Source organism: Mya arenaria, chromosome 5 (genome assembly GCF_026914265.1).
Source record: "Mya arenaria isolate MELC-2E11 chromosome 5, ASM2691426v1".
Taxonomy (NCBI): domain Eukaryota; kingdom Metazoa; phylum Mollusca; class Bivalvia; order Myida; family Myidae; genus Mya; species Mya arenaria.
In genome coordinates this window covers 37,666,806-37,680,882 of record NC_069126.1, presented here as the reverse complement: position 1 = coordinate 37,680,882, position 14,077 = coordinate 37,666,806, and the positions used below count along the sequence as shown (strand labels likewise).

The window sequence follows — 14,077 nt, the reverse complement described above, 5'->3', positions numbered from 1 at the left end:
TAAAGCGATAGATATAAACTGACAGAAATAGACTGTGCTGCATCATAACATTTATTTTTTGAAAGTACATACTAACTACCTTAAAGCGACTAGATACCAGATAATAAACTTGCAAGCAAAAAAAAGAAAACTGTCAAAAACTTGAATAAAATTGATTTCATTGTGTACAATGCATTGAATCTTACCTACTGATGTATAACATCGCTTACAACACATGCATCTTTCCCAGTTTTATTTCTAATTTGAAATTCACTAGGGTTGTCTACCACATAACTCCCAGTAAGTTTAAAAATAGAGTTGGTATCTCTTTCTGTACTCATAAACAGATATGATTCAAATGGGGAAACACAGGTGAGACAGCAACATGATTATTGTAAAGTGATGTTTGATCGGCCTCCTACTAGCTCACATTGGCAATTCTAGGCTTGTTTTGAGGAAACACTGTATTTGCTGATTTTTGGATCATCTGGTGTCTAGTCCCTTTAAACCATCACGTAGTTGCATGATGGGAAATATGGCTATTGATATAAAGACTGCACATTGAAAGCTTTATGTCATAAGTTCAAATATTATGGATGTGTTAAGAATGAATAATCCAATAAGAAATGAGGAATTATGTAATTAAACTACTGTGAGAAAACCAAAATATTGCAGAAAAAAATCAAAGAGAGTAAAACTGTCAAAATCACTGGCTGTCAATTCTCAAGTTACAGTGAAAAGCATTTTGCAAGTAATATTAGTTTTATATTGTTATTTAAGAGCATAACATATTAATCCTGACATCTATAGTTATATATCACACATTAAATAACAATTAATATTCACAGCGATTTAATCGCATGGAAGTGAAATTCTGCCCTATTCATGTCACCTTGAAAGCAAAAAAATGGAAATGGCAAATAAATGCATCATAAAACATATTTGTTTTGCATAGAGAATTTGAATAATGTACTGTTCATGTGTTATTTGAAGAAAAACTCAGACAAAATGTTAAGTAAGCATGTTTCAGCAGTTTAGTAAAAGTAAGTAAGCTGAGACAGATCTACAGCTTCCCATGTCATGGATAGCATTCTAATTTATTCATGCAGGTCGTTTATGGAAATTTAGCGGTGAGAATTGATATCTCCTTGTTTTAAAACAGTGACAGAGCTATGACACACTGGCGCATGCAAGAACCAGAGTGGATTGGGTCTGAGTTTGACGTCCATGGATAGTCGGATGACAGTGGTCAAAAATTAGCATAAGCCCGCAAGCCCTGTACTGGTAAAATGTCTTTCAGGTAGCTCAAATTCTGTATTTTATATAACAGGGCCTGTTAAAAGATTTGATGCCAAGCAATGGTATAAGAATTCGGGCTTGTTCATCCAACAGTTTAATTTTGATGACTGTCAAATGGTGTTGTAAAATAAACAAATATCCCCTAGTAGGTTTGACATAGAAAGGGGACAGGGTGAAACTTGGTACATCCCACCATCCCTTCCACTAAATCTGTTGGTAAGAATAGGTTAGTTCTGCAATGAGGAGAAGCCAACCTTACCTTTAACAGTGAAGATTTTAGCATTCTCTGGCTGAACGTCGACGTATGTGAACCCCTGCGTGTCAACGACCTTGAAGCGCACCCTGTACGCCTCCTGGAGACCCCCGTTTAAACGCCAGCTTCCAGCGCAGAGTTACACTGTTATGGGTCGCATTCACAAACTCTAAGTCATATGGAGCATCTGGCTTGGCTAAAATGACAAATTGGCAGACTTTAAATAGGATGTGTGACAAGAAAAAATATTAATCTTTTTTTTTTAAACTAACACACTCAACAGTTTCTATAATTTTCTTTAACAAACAAAATCTCATCACAAAAATGTTGCCAAATCTGATAGATAGTTACACTGACTTCAGTATTTTTGTATCTGCATAGGAAGAAAATGGTACTATAGTGGTTGAATGAAAATGATTTAAACAACTGCAACACAAAAAGCAAGCAACATTTGCCAACAGTAATGGTATGAGAATGAGCATGCAAATACTGGATAGGAAGAATGGAAAAGTCATAGTGAGAAATGAAAAGAAATACTGACTGCACCCACGTCCCAGGTATTTGAAATTTTAAACAAGGGTAAACCCCGAGATATGTATAATTTCAATCAAGAGGAGCCGTTGCAGTAACAGTTTTGTACCATATTGTCAAGGTACATTTGTAACCATGCAATAACTTAAAATAAGCAAGTGTATATTGACATTGTTATTCTATCCGCACAGTAATTATTGCACTGTAAAACTGTTTGCCATTCTGATATGAGAATTAACATGACACAAATGAGAGCCTTGCTCTGCCTAGTCACCTGTCGATGTTTTGTTTGTAATAGGTGGTCACATGCTATTCAGGGCTTTTTACCCTTCTTTGCTGTAGTTGATACCCAACCTTTCCCAAGGGCCTGACCCTTTTTTTCCAAAAATAGCTCTGAAATTCTCCATTTTTTGTAATCAAATCATGTTTCAGAGGGACATATACTACTTTACTGATATTTTACTCTATTTGTTCCCAAAATGTTTGAAAGAGCATCCCCCCCCCCCAGAAAAAGGGCTAGGGTGTCTTCCCCAAAACTGGCAAAAAGGCCCTGCTATGATTTAATATAACCCCTTTATATATCAATGATATAGATGAAAGGCAACCAGGTTCCTTATAATTGATTATTGCATAAACCCAATACAAAGAAAACAACCTCAACTATGGTACAAAAAAGACAAAAACCACTATCAAGACTACACCAATATTCAATAAATGTAATGTATAGCCCCCATACCTTTGCCAAAAAAGTGACATTACCAAAAAGAAGAGTATCACACAACAATTGTAATCTTTGCCCAAAAAACACTAGGGCCACGGTTTATAAATAGTTTGTTTGCCATTACCGTAACGAACTTACAAAAATACCAGAGACTCCAAAGTTTTTTAGCCTTTCCTTAGATCAGAATTGTTTTTCCTCATGTTTTAGTTACATGTATATAGTTAAGGGGTACGAAGAAAAAAAAAATAATACACAGACTTTCTTCCAACAACTACAAATTTAGGTAGGGTAATGCCAAACAAACTTTTTATTCATTGTGGCCTAACCAAAGCCAGAGATAAAAGTGACAAAGAATTTTCAGTGACTTTCAAAACTCCAAAACCACATATTTAATACATTACCAAATGGTGGGCCATCTACAATGTTTTAGACTTGGTTTTAAAAAAAAAACCTGTTACAAAAAACTTCTCATCTGTGTCATTCAAGGGCCAGAACTTGAACATAATTTTAGCAAGAGTTAAGGGCCTTGTAGCCGTTGGCTATATATGTACGATACTTAGTTTTATGTGAATATCATTTCCAAAAAAATTTGCAACACATTAACGAAGACACTGAAATTATGACAATACCATGACGCTTCTTAAAGTTTTAAGTACTCAAGTCTGCCTTCATTTTTAACTGTCTTTTTGTTGTTATTTTAGCAGCTTCCTTAGGCTTTCACATCTCAAATATACACAAGGAAATACGGTACATTGTATTGGACAAGCACATCACAAATGTTATTCATGAATGAACAAAATGGTAACAGTTATTCTCAAAAGCTGTAAAATTACACATGGCGTAACAGACAAAAACACGCATGAGCAAAGCTATACGCTGCAGAATAGCTATATGATTGTTACATAACATAGACATTTGATCTCCCTCACGCAAAATGAGGAAAACCCTTTAAAGTGACTTACTCGTGTTCTCAAAGAAAATAGACAGCCTGTCATCGCCACGTTCGTTGGTTACAATACACCCATACATTCCGTAGTCAGCCTTCTGTACGTCCTTGACCAGGAGGATATTTTCATAGTGGATGTTATCTGTAACCTTTTCCTCAATCTCGTACTTTGTGGCATCAGCCTGGATGTTCACTCCATCCTGATCATAGAAAGATTCATAACATATCACAGAGCTATAGATAACAGCGTGTGTATACCATGTAATAAATCACAAGATAAATGCTACGTCAGAAGGCAATATTTTGTTTCAAATGAAGTCAAATAAACAAAGATAACTTTACTATTTAAATATCTTTTTAAAATAAACATAGCACAGTCTACGCCACTTACACAGCCCCACCTTTGTTTTTACTAGTTTGATTGAATGTTTAGTTTCTTAAAACACTTCGACAAACCTTTTCACAAAACTGCCGACTGATGAAGCACTGACAGAACATTATTTTGAAAACCGGTTTGTGGGAACTAATCACTTAATTAAACTCTAGTAATAAACGCAGGCAGGGCTCTTTGAGTGGCGTAGTCTGCCCTTAGTTTCATTGAAAATGGTGAATTAGGAAAGTTAGCTTTGTTTTAAGTCATTATTCGAAGCAAAATGTTGCCTTCTGATGTAGCATTTATGACATAATATATCATATACACACACTGGATAAGGGGACTGCCTTAAAAACACACATATTGTACAATCGCTTTTTCGAATGAAGAGATTTATTGGTCCCTTTAAGCAAAGTTAATTGGAATATGTAAGTAAAATTTTTAATTCTATTTGTAACATGAAAAAAAGATTCAACTTAAAATCTCAAATCTAAAATTACCTTTTGCCACTGGAAGGTGACAGATGGCGACCCCTGAGCTCGGCAAATGAGACGCCCGGTTTTCCCTGTGTGACTTGCCGCCTTGTGGAACTCAGGAGATTTATCAATCTCTGGTGTAACTGGATTAAGAAGAAATACAGGAGTTTTGTTAAACTGTATGTGTAAGCTGCTGTACTATTTAACTACATGTACAGGCAAAATTTTATGAAAGCAAGGCTGAAGTGTCTAGTTAATCCAGAAAGTTTGCCAAAAATCATTTATGTATTTTTTTTTTATTCAAAACAAAAAAAGAATTATCATACAATCAAATTGGAGATTTTTGACTCTGCATTTCAAAAATGTTATGGCAACCTTATTTATAGCGATATCAAATTATTCAATGGAAAAAAAACACAAATGCATTGTGTGAGATTTATCCTACAAAATAATTTTTGCTCGTCCAGAAGTTATCTCAATGTTCATTCCAAACAGGTTTGAGCCAACATGCTCTGCCTGTAATTGTAACTGTGAAAAAATGATGTAATATTAATTAACACAAATGTCAAAATATGAATCCTTAGCACCTACATTTGACAGTGAGTTCAATTTCTTGTTCCGCAGGCGTGCCGACACCGTTGTCTGCTATACATGTAAACGCCCCTGAATCCGTTTTTTCCAAGGTCTCAATGACAAGCAATCCAACCCCATTCTCGTACGAGGGCAGTACACGAGTCATGTCAAAATCGTCCCGTTTCCATGTGACCATTCCCAGAACCATCGGGTGTCCACTGACAACACAGCGAAGAGTTGCGGCATCACCCGCAGCTCCCTCAACAGCAGCGCCTTCTGTTATCTCTGCTGGGTCTGGAAGGAGATGGAAGAAAAACATTAAACAACAATTTAACAAGAGCAATAAATGGCTTTCAGTTAATCAAGGGGCATAACTCCATAAAAACTTGAGCCTATGTTAAGGGACTTGTTCATGTATCCAGGACTCAGCACAAGCCATCTAAAAATAGAAGTCATGCCTGCCTTGTAAATATATGTCCTCGTTCTGAACCCTTCCATATAGAGCCTGGGTCGACAGTGTCGTCTTGGGTTGACAAGATGCACTGTGCCCTTCAAGGGAGGCAATATTTATGCAGTGAAGTACTAAAAAATCAAATGTAGGAAAACCGCTTGTAGAAATTTTGCTGAAGGGACCTCCTACTTTGTATCCCAAATGGTTACCAAATTATCGGTCAAAACCATCACATTATTATATGACAACTGCAATGACACGTACAACACAAAAGACTGGGAGGGAGGGGGGGGGCCATCTCCATTGACGCATGTATGGTATGATCGATTTTCCAATGAATAATTCTGAGTAGTTATTTCATTTAATTTGAAAAAAAGAGCTTCATTGGTCAGTATAAGCAGAGTGTATTGTATTTTGCAAGTAATTTTTTTTTTTGCTTTGGTGACACAATATTTAAATGAAATTCTTGATCAAAAGACATGTCATACGCTCATTCAAAGATGACTCCTGTAACTAAATAAACATCACTGAAATCTATGATAAAACGTCTGTAGGGATAAAACGTTGATTGAGTTTTGTTAAAAAGTTTACCAATAAATGATAGCCTTATCTGGGAGTATATAATAGAACTATTGCCCAATTTCTAGAACTTTTTTAAGCTTAAAAGGGTTGATAAGCTTATTTCTGTTAGCCAAAATACTTGCGGCCATGTTTTTTTAAGAATCATCATAGGGTGAAGGAATTTGATACAGGGTCACTTAAGGAGCATTTCTATGAAATTGCGTTGAAATCAAGTCAGCGGTTTTTGAGAAGAAAATTTTCAGAGGTCTCCCATGACAAAATAAACCTAACTGATATATACAAAAATATATATACTTTCTTCTGTAGCTTAAATGTGAGAAAGTTTCTCATAGTTTTGAGTATTTTGGTTAAGTACCGCTTCAATTTGCAAATAAGCTTAAGTTTGCCGTAACAATATATCTGTCATAAGCTTAAGTTTGATGTAAAAATATCATAAATGTCTTAATGTCTTGGAAATAGTTTCTCATCAGTAAACGATTGTTTAATATCTATCATTGGCATTAGAATGTACCTGGAAATCAACCAGGTAGAAACAAAAGCGCCAAGGAATGACAGGAATTGTGCAGCAATGAATAATAATCTTCAGCCCATAAAATGTGTGTTCTGTTATTACAATAATGAATCATATTATGCCTCTTATAACGACACTAAAATCGTGAGCACATTAAATGTGTTTTGTTATTGAAATGATACAGGAATTTCGTACATCGTATCGTACATAAAAAAAGCATTGCATCTCACTAGTTTTAGGAAACAAACATTTTGGTTTGTAGGGATAAACGTTTGTAGCGATAAAATGTTTGTAGGGATAAAAAGTTGATTGAGTAACTTTGTTAAAAATTGATTTTTTGGCTTAAATATTTGATGAAGCCAATAATTAAAGCCTTATCTGGGATTATATAATGTGACTGTATTGTCTAATTTTTTCGAAGGTTTTTAAGCTTAACAGGCCTAAGTAGCTTATTTCCGTTAGCCAAGATAATATTTAAATATCATTTTGATAAATTAAAAATGGATCATTGTTATTAGTAAGCATAAAGATAATTCCTATTTAAAGTATAAAAACTCCTTAAGAAGTAAATATAATGCAGATTATACAAAAAAATAAATAAATAGTGAGCTTAGCTTAATCTTGTTATAAGAAGTTTCGAAAAATTGGGGCCAGGAGCCTATCATTGAAAAAAAAAATCCAAAGCAAGACATAAGTCTCTTTAATGTTTATTGATTGTCTTATAAATACATTGATTGAACATTAAAATGCAGTTTGTTATTCTTAATTACCACTTCATTTAAACCTTTTCATGATTTTCATTTTTTTATTGATTACGTGATTAAAAATAATCAAAATGGCTCTTACTTCCAATAATCTATATGGATTTTAGACCGATTTAAAATCTAGTCTGGCTAAAAAACAACGTTTTAGACATAGTTTCCTCTCCATTGTAACATTAGGGAATTTCAAATGAAGTAGATTTTCCAAAAATGTATTTTTTTATCATCTCGAGATTTCAGGAGATTAAAACATCAAAGGCACCTAAAAAATCTAAGGTTTCTTATTTGCATTATATCAATAACTGACATTGCAAAGAAAACGCCGATTCATTACCATCCTCATTCGCCATCCTCAGAAGTGCAGATTTGCAGCAAAATCTGTCAGATTATCAATCAGACCGGAAGAAAAATGTTAGGGCAAACATTTATTTCACCCCTGTCAACAATATGCCTTCTATGAGGCTAATACCTCACAAATGTTAGAGATAAGGCCAGGAAAAAATATTTCTATATGATAAATATATCCCAACCCACCCGATTCCCATTGCCCCCATGTTTTCCTTACAAATCAACATGGGGTGATCAAATTTGATGGAGGGTAAGCTAAAAAACATTTCTGTGAAATTATTTTTAAAAAATCAGGCCAGCGGATTCTGACGAGAATATTTTCAGCGTTTTTTTTTCTTTTGGTAGCCACTTTTATTGAAGCAGTCTGAAAGAGGACCACCCAAGGAACATTCCTGTGAAGTTCAGTTGAAATTGTCCAAGTCAAGTGGTTTAGGAGGAGAAGTAGTTTGAAAGAAAATGTTGACAAGGGACGGACGACGATGGAAAATCACCCTATCACAATAGCTCTCGCTGAGCACTTTTTGCACTCAGGTGAGCTAAAAATCAACAAAAAATGTTCAAAATTACGGAAAACAACCCCAAAATTAAATATATTGATTGATATGCTCCTTAACTTATACAAGAGTAGCATGGAGCATACAACAATCATCTGGGTTTTACTCTCAGGGATTATGAGTCAACAATAATTAAGCCAGAGTTATGGGCCTTGCTGTACTTGTGTGCATTGTCTCTGGCCATATGTGTACACTGTTTCATTTAAATATCTTGATTGGTTTTGACCTATGGCCAAGCCTCGCCAATGACAATAAAACATCAAGGCTATAACAATACATGAACCTTTTTTTCTCCTCAAAAAGAAGACAAGCTAAGAATTTTCAAAAAACGGTTGAAAATTAGGAAAATAATCCCAAATTTTACACATCCCATGCTATTTTAACACTTAAAAAATCTACCCACTTGCCCAATTTCTACAAAAAATATGGGTGAGAACTTAAAGAAGTTTTTTTCTGGCCTTTCTAATGTTGGTAAGAAAAACTAGGCATTTATAAATGGCTTATCAGCCTAGAGCTTTCACTGTGATTCAATAAATCATTTTTTCAGGCACATTTTCCTGATACCGTCTGCAATATTTTTATCAATCTGACTGAATGAAATTGATTAGAGCTCAAAATATAATTGTTTTTAAACATAATCTGGATAAGATATGATGCAAGATTTATTTCACTCTGCCGAGAAATATACAAAACATTTGTCAAATTGAGAGGCTTGGTATTTTATCAATGAACATACAAAAAAATATCGTAAAATTCACATGATTCAGTGAAAATAAGAATCATTTCAGAAACCAAATAAATTTTCAATTCAAATAAATTAATGAGCCCTTTTCAGCAAATCTCTTTGTTTAAAAATATATCAACCAAGTACAAAATAGATTGAACAATGAAAAGATTAAAAAATTAATAACAGTGGTCGAAAAAAGCACAAGAAAATTGTTATAAGAATCCCTAGAAAAAGCATTTACCCACAATTTCCTAGAAAAATTTAGGAAACTATATAATACAAACACTATATTTTTCACAGCACAGTTGCAATTAAGTTCAATTTTATTGTTATTAAAGCGAAACTCTTATTCAAAATCAATACATACACATGTAAAACAAACATAAATTTGAGTGATACACCCTCAACTACTTACTAAATAATGCATTTAAGGAAAATATGAATTACTATTAACAATTTTATAACCGTGTATTTAATAGCTGAAGATGCAAAAATATTAAATGATTGGTGAATGCTAAAAGATTTACTGCAATCTACTATGGTCTCATAAGGTAGCAATACCGTGTTTTCTGCACATTTATTTTAAATTAAACTTGGTATCATTCATAAGAACCAGTTTTCAAAACTTATTCATTCTTTTTGGTATATTAGGACAATTGTATCAAATGTTAAATGTTATTTGGGAGTAATAGTGCATCTTTAAATATGACTCATATGGAAACAAATTATGTTCAATAAATTACTTGATTCCAATTAAATTAAATGTTTACAAAAAAAACGAATTTGATTTTCCAAGGTTTTTACTCTTACGTAAGTAATTATAACCCTTTATCAACAAACCATTACGAGATATACGATGAAGATAGTTACTTACATTGAACATCTATGGAAAAATCAAAAGCAGCCATGCCCTCTGTGTTCATCGCCACAATCGCAAATTGTCCTTTATCCTCTTTTGCGATCGCCGAGATAGTGAGCACGCCCTCATCCAGGGTGAGGCTTTCAATGTCGCCCGCGTTAATGATGACGCCCTCCCGTTTGAGCTGGTAGGTGCAGTGAGAGGGGTTGGCAATAGCTGTGAAGTTTATGACCCGACTTTCGCCCGCAATAATAACCACTGAGGCATTCTTGTTCCTGAATTCTGGCTTGACTGTAACATAAAAATACAATAATCAAAACATCACCGTTACGACTCTCTATGATACATTTAAGAAATATTACACACCATTGAGGGTCATATGACTTTGTCATAACCCTAACCCAAATTTTTGTGTTAATATTTCTTATATTATACCAATATTTTATGTTAACATTACATTTAAAGCACATTTAATATGTATACCATGTAAACTTGCAACAATTTTTCGCCATGTGAATATCACAAGCCGCACTTTCCAGCTGTATGACGTCATCAGCCCATATCATATGATGTCAGCAGTCCATATCATATTACATTAGCGGTCCATATTATATTTTTGGCAAGGTCTGGACCAGCCAAAAATATGATATGGATCAATGACGGCATATATTTGGATTTTTATTAGAATACAGTAATATACGTACCGAGCGACTTTATAGATATAAAGAAGGGACACAGTTATGGTAAGGTATAATATTAACACAATATTAGTCTGAAATATTTTTTTCGGTGATTACTTATTTAATTAGTTATTTGGAATTTGAAAGCTTCTTATTCTGAATTCAAAATTTATCCTCAACTTTATCATCACAGCATAATTTTTTTTTTTTAGATCTTAATGCTTACTTAACAATAGGCTTAAAGATTCTAAAAAGCCTGTTAAATATGTATATTGAACAAGCTCCACTTGGCATTTAAACAGTGCCTGGCTTGCTAAGTTTGTACTTAATTTCACCATTGCATCAAGAAAACTCACATCGCACATTGAGCGTAACAGCATCATGCACAGATTCCTGTATGGCCAGATTCGTCGCTCGGCAACCATACGGAGTGTCATGGTCGGCCGACGTCGGAATAAAATCCAGAACGTTTTTTGACGCCTTCCCCCAATATTGTGCGTCCGTGTGACCCAGACTGGTTCCCTGTAGCTGCTGGTTGTTGTGTATCCATGTGATGACCGCGGGCGGGTTACTGGAGCCGGAGACGCAGGTGAGCTCTAGCTGGTGCCCAGAGCGTGCCTCAGCGGGCTGGCTTGTGATGTTCACAAACTTGGGGGGAACTGAAATGTCAGAGTATAAAATGAGTAATTATATCAATCACATAAGTTATCTGCAGTATTTCTACAATGTTTAAATATGCTTGGTAATATTTTGCATCTCATATAATATTTTCTATTTTTGAAATTATCAACAATGATGTTAACTCAATTAAGTCCTGACCAATCGACTGATTATCTTACAGTGAACAGTGATTTGCTTCAGTGCCTCTAGTGGGGTCTCTGTGGCTCGGTTTGAAGCGAGGCAGCGGTAGATGGCGTGGTTGTCATCGGGTTTCACGAGCACCGCTAGCTCGAGGGACGGAATGTTTCCCGCTGTCAGATCCGTCACATCTGTCAGAGTATCATTACCTGCGAATATAAGCTTTTTTTATAATTGACATTGCTCAAGACTTAGTTTAACTCAAGGCTTACAATTAACAAAATTGTGTTGCCATAAAAAAAGAACCCAACAACCAAACGATATCTCAGTTTTTTTCCTCGTCAATATGGCGGTTTTCTTTTCAAATGTGTCTGAATTACCTACATACGTTTATACATTTGTAGTATTTCTAATGTGTTTAAACCTGTCTTCATTGTATTAAATTTCTCATGCATTATGTCTGTATATGTTCACATGTACAAGTAATTTAAATAAATACTGTTTAAACCAATCAAGTGGCAAAAATTAAACAATAATTTAACCAGAATAATGTGACATGCTCAAAATGTGCATATTTCCAAGCCGAGCATATTTACATGTATCAAATATCATTTTCATCAGTTTTTCCTTATGCGTAACTCACAGTATAAATATTGCTTGTTTATTGTTTTCACATAAATGTGTTTATACTTTTATTGCGTAAATAAATAAAAAGAATCAAATGTTTTTTTCATAGTATGGAATGCGTCATGTTGGGAACTGTATGTGTGTGTATGGTGACTATATTCAATAAATACTAGGGATGGCAACGAGTACCCGAGTACTCGAGTACTCGATCAATCATCCGAGTACACGAGTATCAAATCACTACTCGAGTACTCGAAAAAAATAAAAAAAATTTATAAAATTCTCCAAATTCACAATTAACAGACGTAAGTATCATATCTTTTGTGTTCCAAGTCGACAATTTACGGCCCCTCTAATCCCCGCTGTGTACACAATTGACCCTAATAAATTATTTGACAGTTGTTGTGATAGTTGTAAACTGTCAACAAAGGGCCCTAAATAGCACTGATGTCATTTAGCGAAGTTCTGATAGCGGTACATCTCCTACAGAATTGTATTGTTTACCAATTAGTGTGTTTTCACCAAACAATGGACGTTGATGAGCGACTTAGTAACGACCGTTACGTGCAATGATTCCTGAATGGGCATATTTTTTGCAATGATTATCACAATTGATTGGTGGATATCTTAATCATGGAAAATTGAATATTAATGAGGAAAAGAACAATATTTCAGTATGAAAAACTGTCATTTTAAAAAGTATTTCGTAGAGTAAACAACTAAACAATTTTCGTTTATTGTAATTCTGAATGTTGTTCATTATTGAGTGTAGTCTCGATCATCTTGACGCTCGAGTTTTACTTTCCATTTATAATGTAGTACATATATAAGTATAAAATGAAATGAAAACGACAAATTAAAGGCATGAAACAAAATTTGTTCTCTTTTTTTTTATTTCTCTGTTTAGGTATAAAATTACAGTGATATTTAAAGATGAAATGGCCAATATTATGACCAACGCACAATGTACATGACCGATACATGTATACACGGACTTGTCTTTCCCGAAATCCAATTCAAGTTATCCGAGTAATCGAGTACCTGAGGTTTTCAATAATGTTCAGTAGATGACGATCAAGGGAATTAGAATATCTACATGTATTTCTATCTTTAAAAAATAAGGACGATGAAAGCTTAACATTACAACAAAAAGTTACCTTTCTTCCATTGAAGAGTGGCGGGTGGGTTCCCCCGTAGTGCCGTACACCTCATCTTGAGAACCTCCCCAGCCTTTATTGCCTCCCCTTCCGTATAGCCCGTAATTTGTGGTGGGGATGGCGGGTCTGAAAATTTACAAAACTTCTATTTTTCTTTCCTTTTTTGTTGTTGCTTGTTCTTATTCTTTTATTCTTATACTTTCTTTGCAAATAAATTAATACTATTTGGTGGGAAAGTAAATACATTAATTACCGCAAAAGAATAATAAGTAAGTGGATTATAGCTACCACAATTTAACCATAAATATTTTTATTTACTAATATAAGAGCCCAGGGGAGGGAACATTAGAGCCCAGGGGAGGGAATATAAGAGTCCAGGGGAGATGATATAAGAGCCCAGGGGAGGGGACATAAGAGCCCAGGGGAGGGGATATAAGAGCCAAGGGTTGAGGACATAAGAGCCCAGGGGATGGGACATAATAGCCCAGGGGAGGGGATATAAGAGCCCAGGGGAGGGGACATAAGAGCCCAGGGGAGGGGACATAAGAGCCCAGGGGAGGGGACATAAGAGCCCAGGGGAGGGAACTTAATAGCCCAGGGGAGGGAACATTAGAGCCCAGGGGAGGGAATATAAGAGCCCAGGGTAGGGGACATAAGAGCCCAGGGGAGGGGACATAAGAGCCCAGGGGAGATGATATAAGAGCCCAGGGGAGGGGATATAAGAGCCCAGGGGAGGGAATATAAGAGCCCAGGGTTGAGGACACAAGAGCCCAGGGGAGGGGACATAATAACCCAGGGGAGGGGACATAAGAGCCCAGGGGAAGTGATATAAGAGCCCTGGGGAGGGGACATAAGAGCCCAGGGGAGGGGA

At 35.3% G+C, this 14,077-nt stretch overlaps 1 protein-coding gene across 1 annotated transcript in view; it reads right to left on the bottom strand.

Moving 5' to 3' along the window:
* Positions 1-14,077, bottom strand: part of LOC128234398 (nephrin-like) — a 106,743-nt gene that overhangs the window by 15,445 nt on the left and 77,221 nt on the right. Inside the window, 9 exon segments of the mRNA XM_052948612.1 lie at positions 1,538-1,646; positions 1,648-1,727; positions 3,746-3,929; positions 4,603-4,721; positions 5,170-5,445; positions 9,960-10,235; positions 10,981-11,283; positions 11,464-11,631; positions 13,207-13,332. Of these exon segments, the coding sequence (XP_052804572.1) occupies positions 1,538-1,646; positions 1,648-1,727; positions 3,746-3,929; positions 4,603-4,721; positions 5,170-5,445; positions 9,960-10,235; positions 10,981-11,283; positions 11,464-11,631; positions 13,207-13,332 (1,641 nt within the window).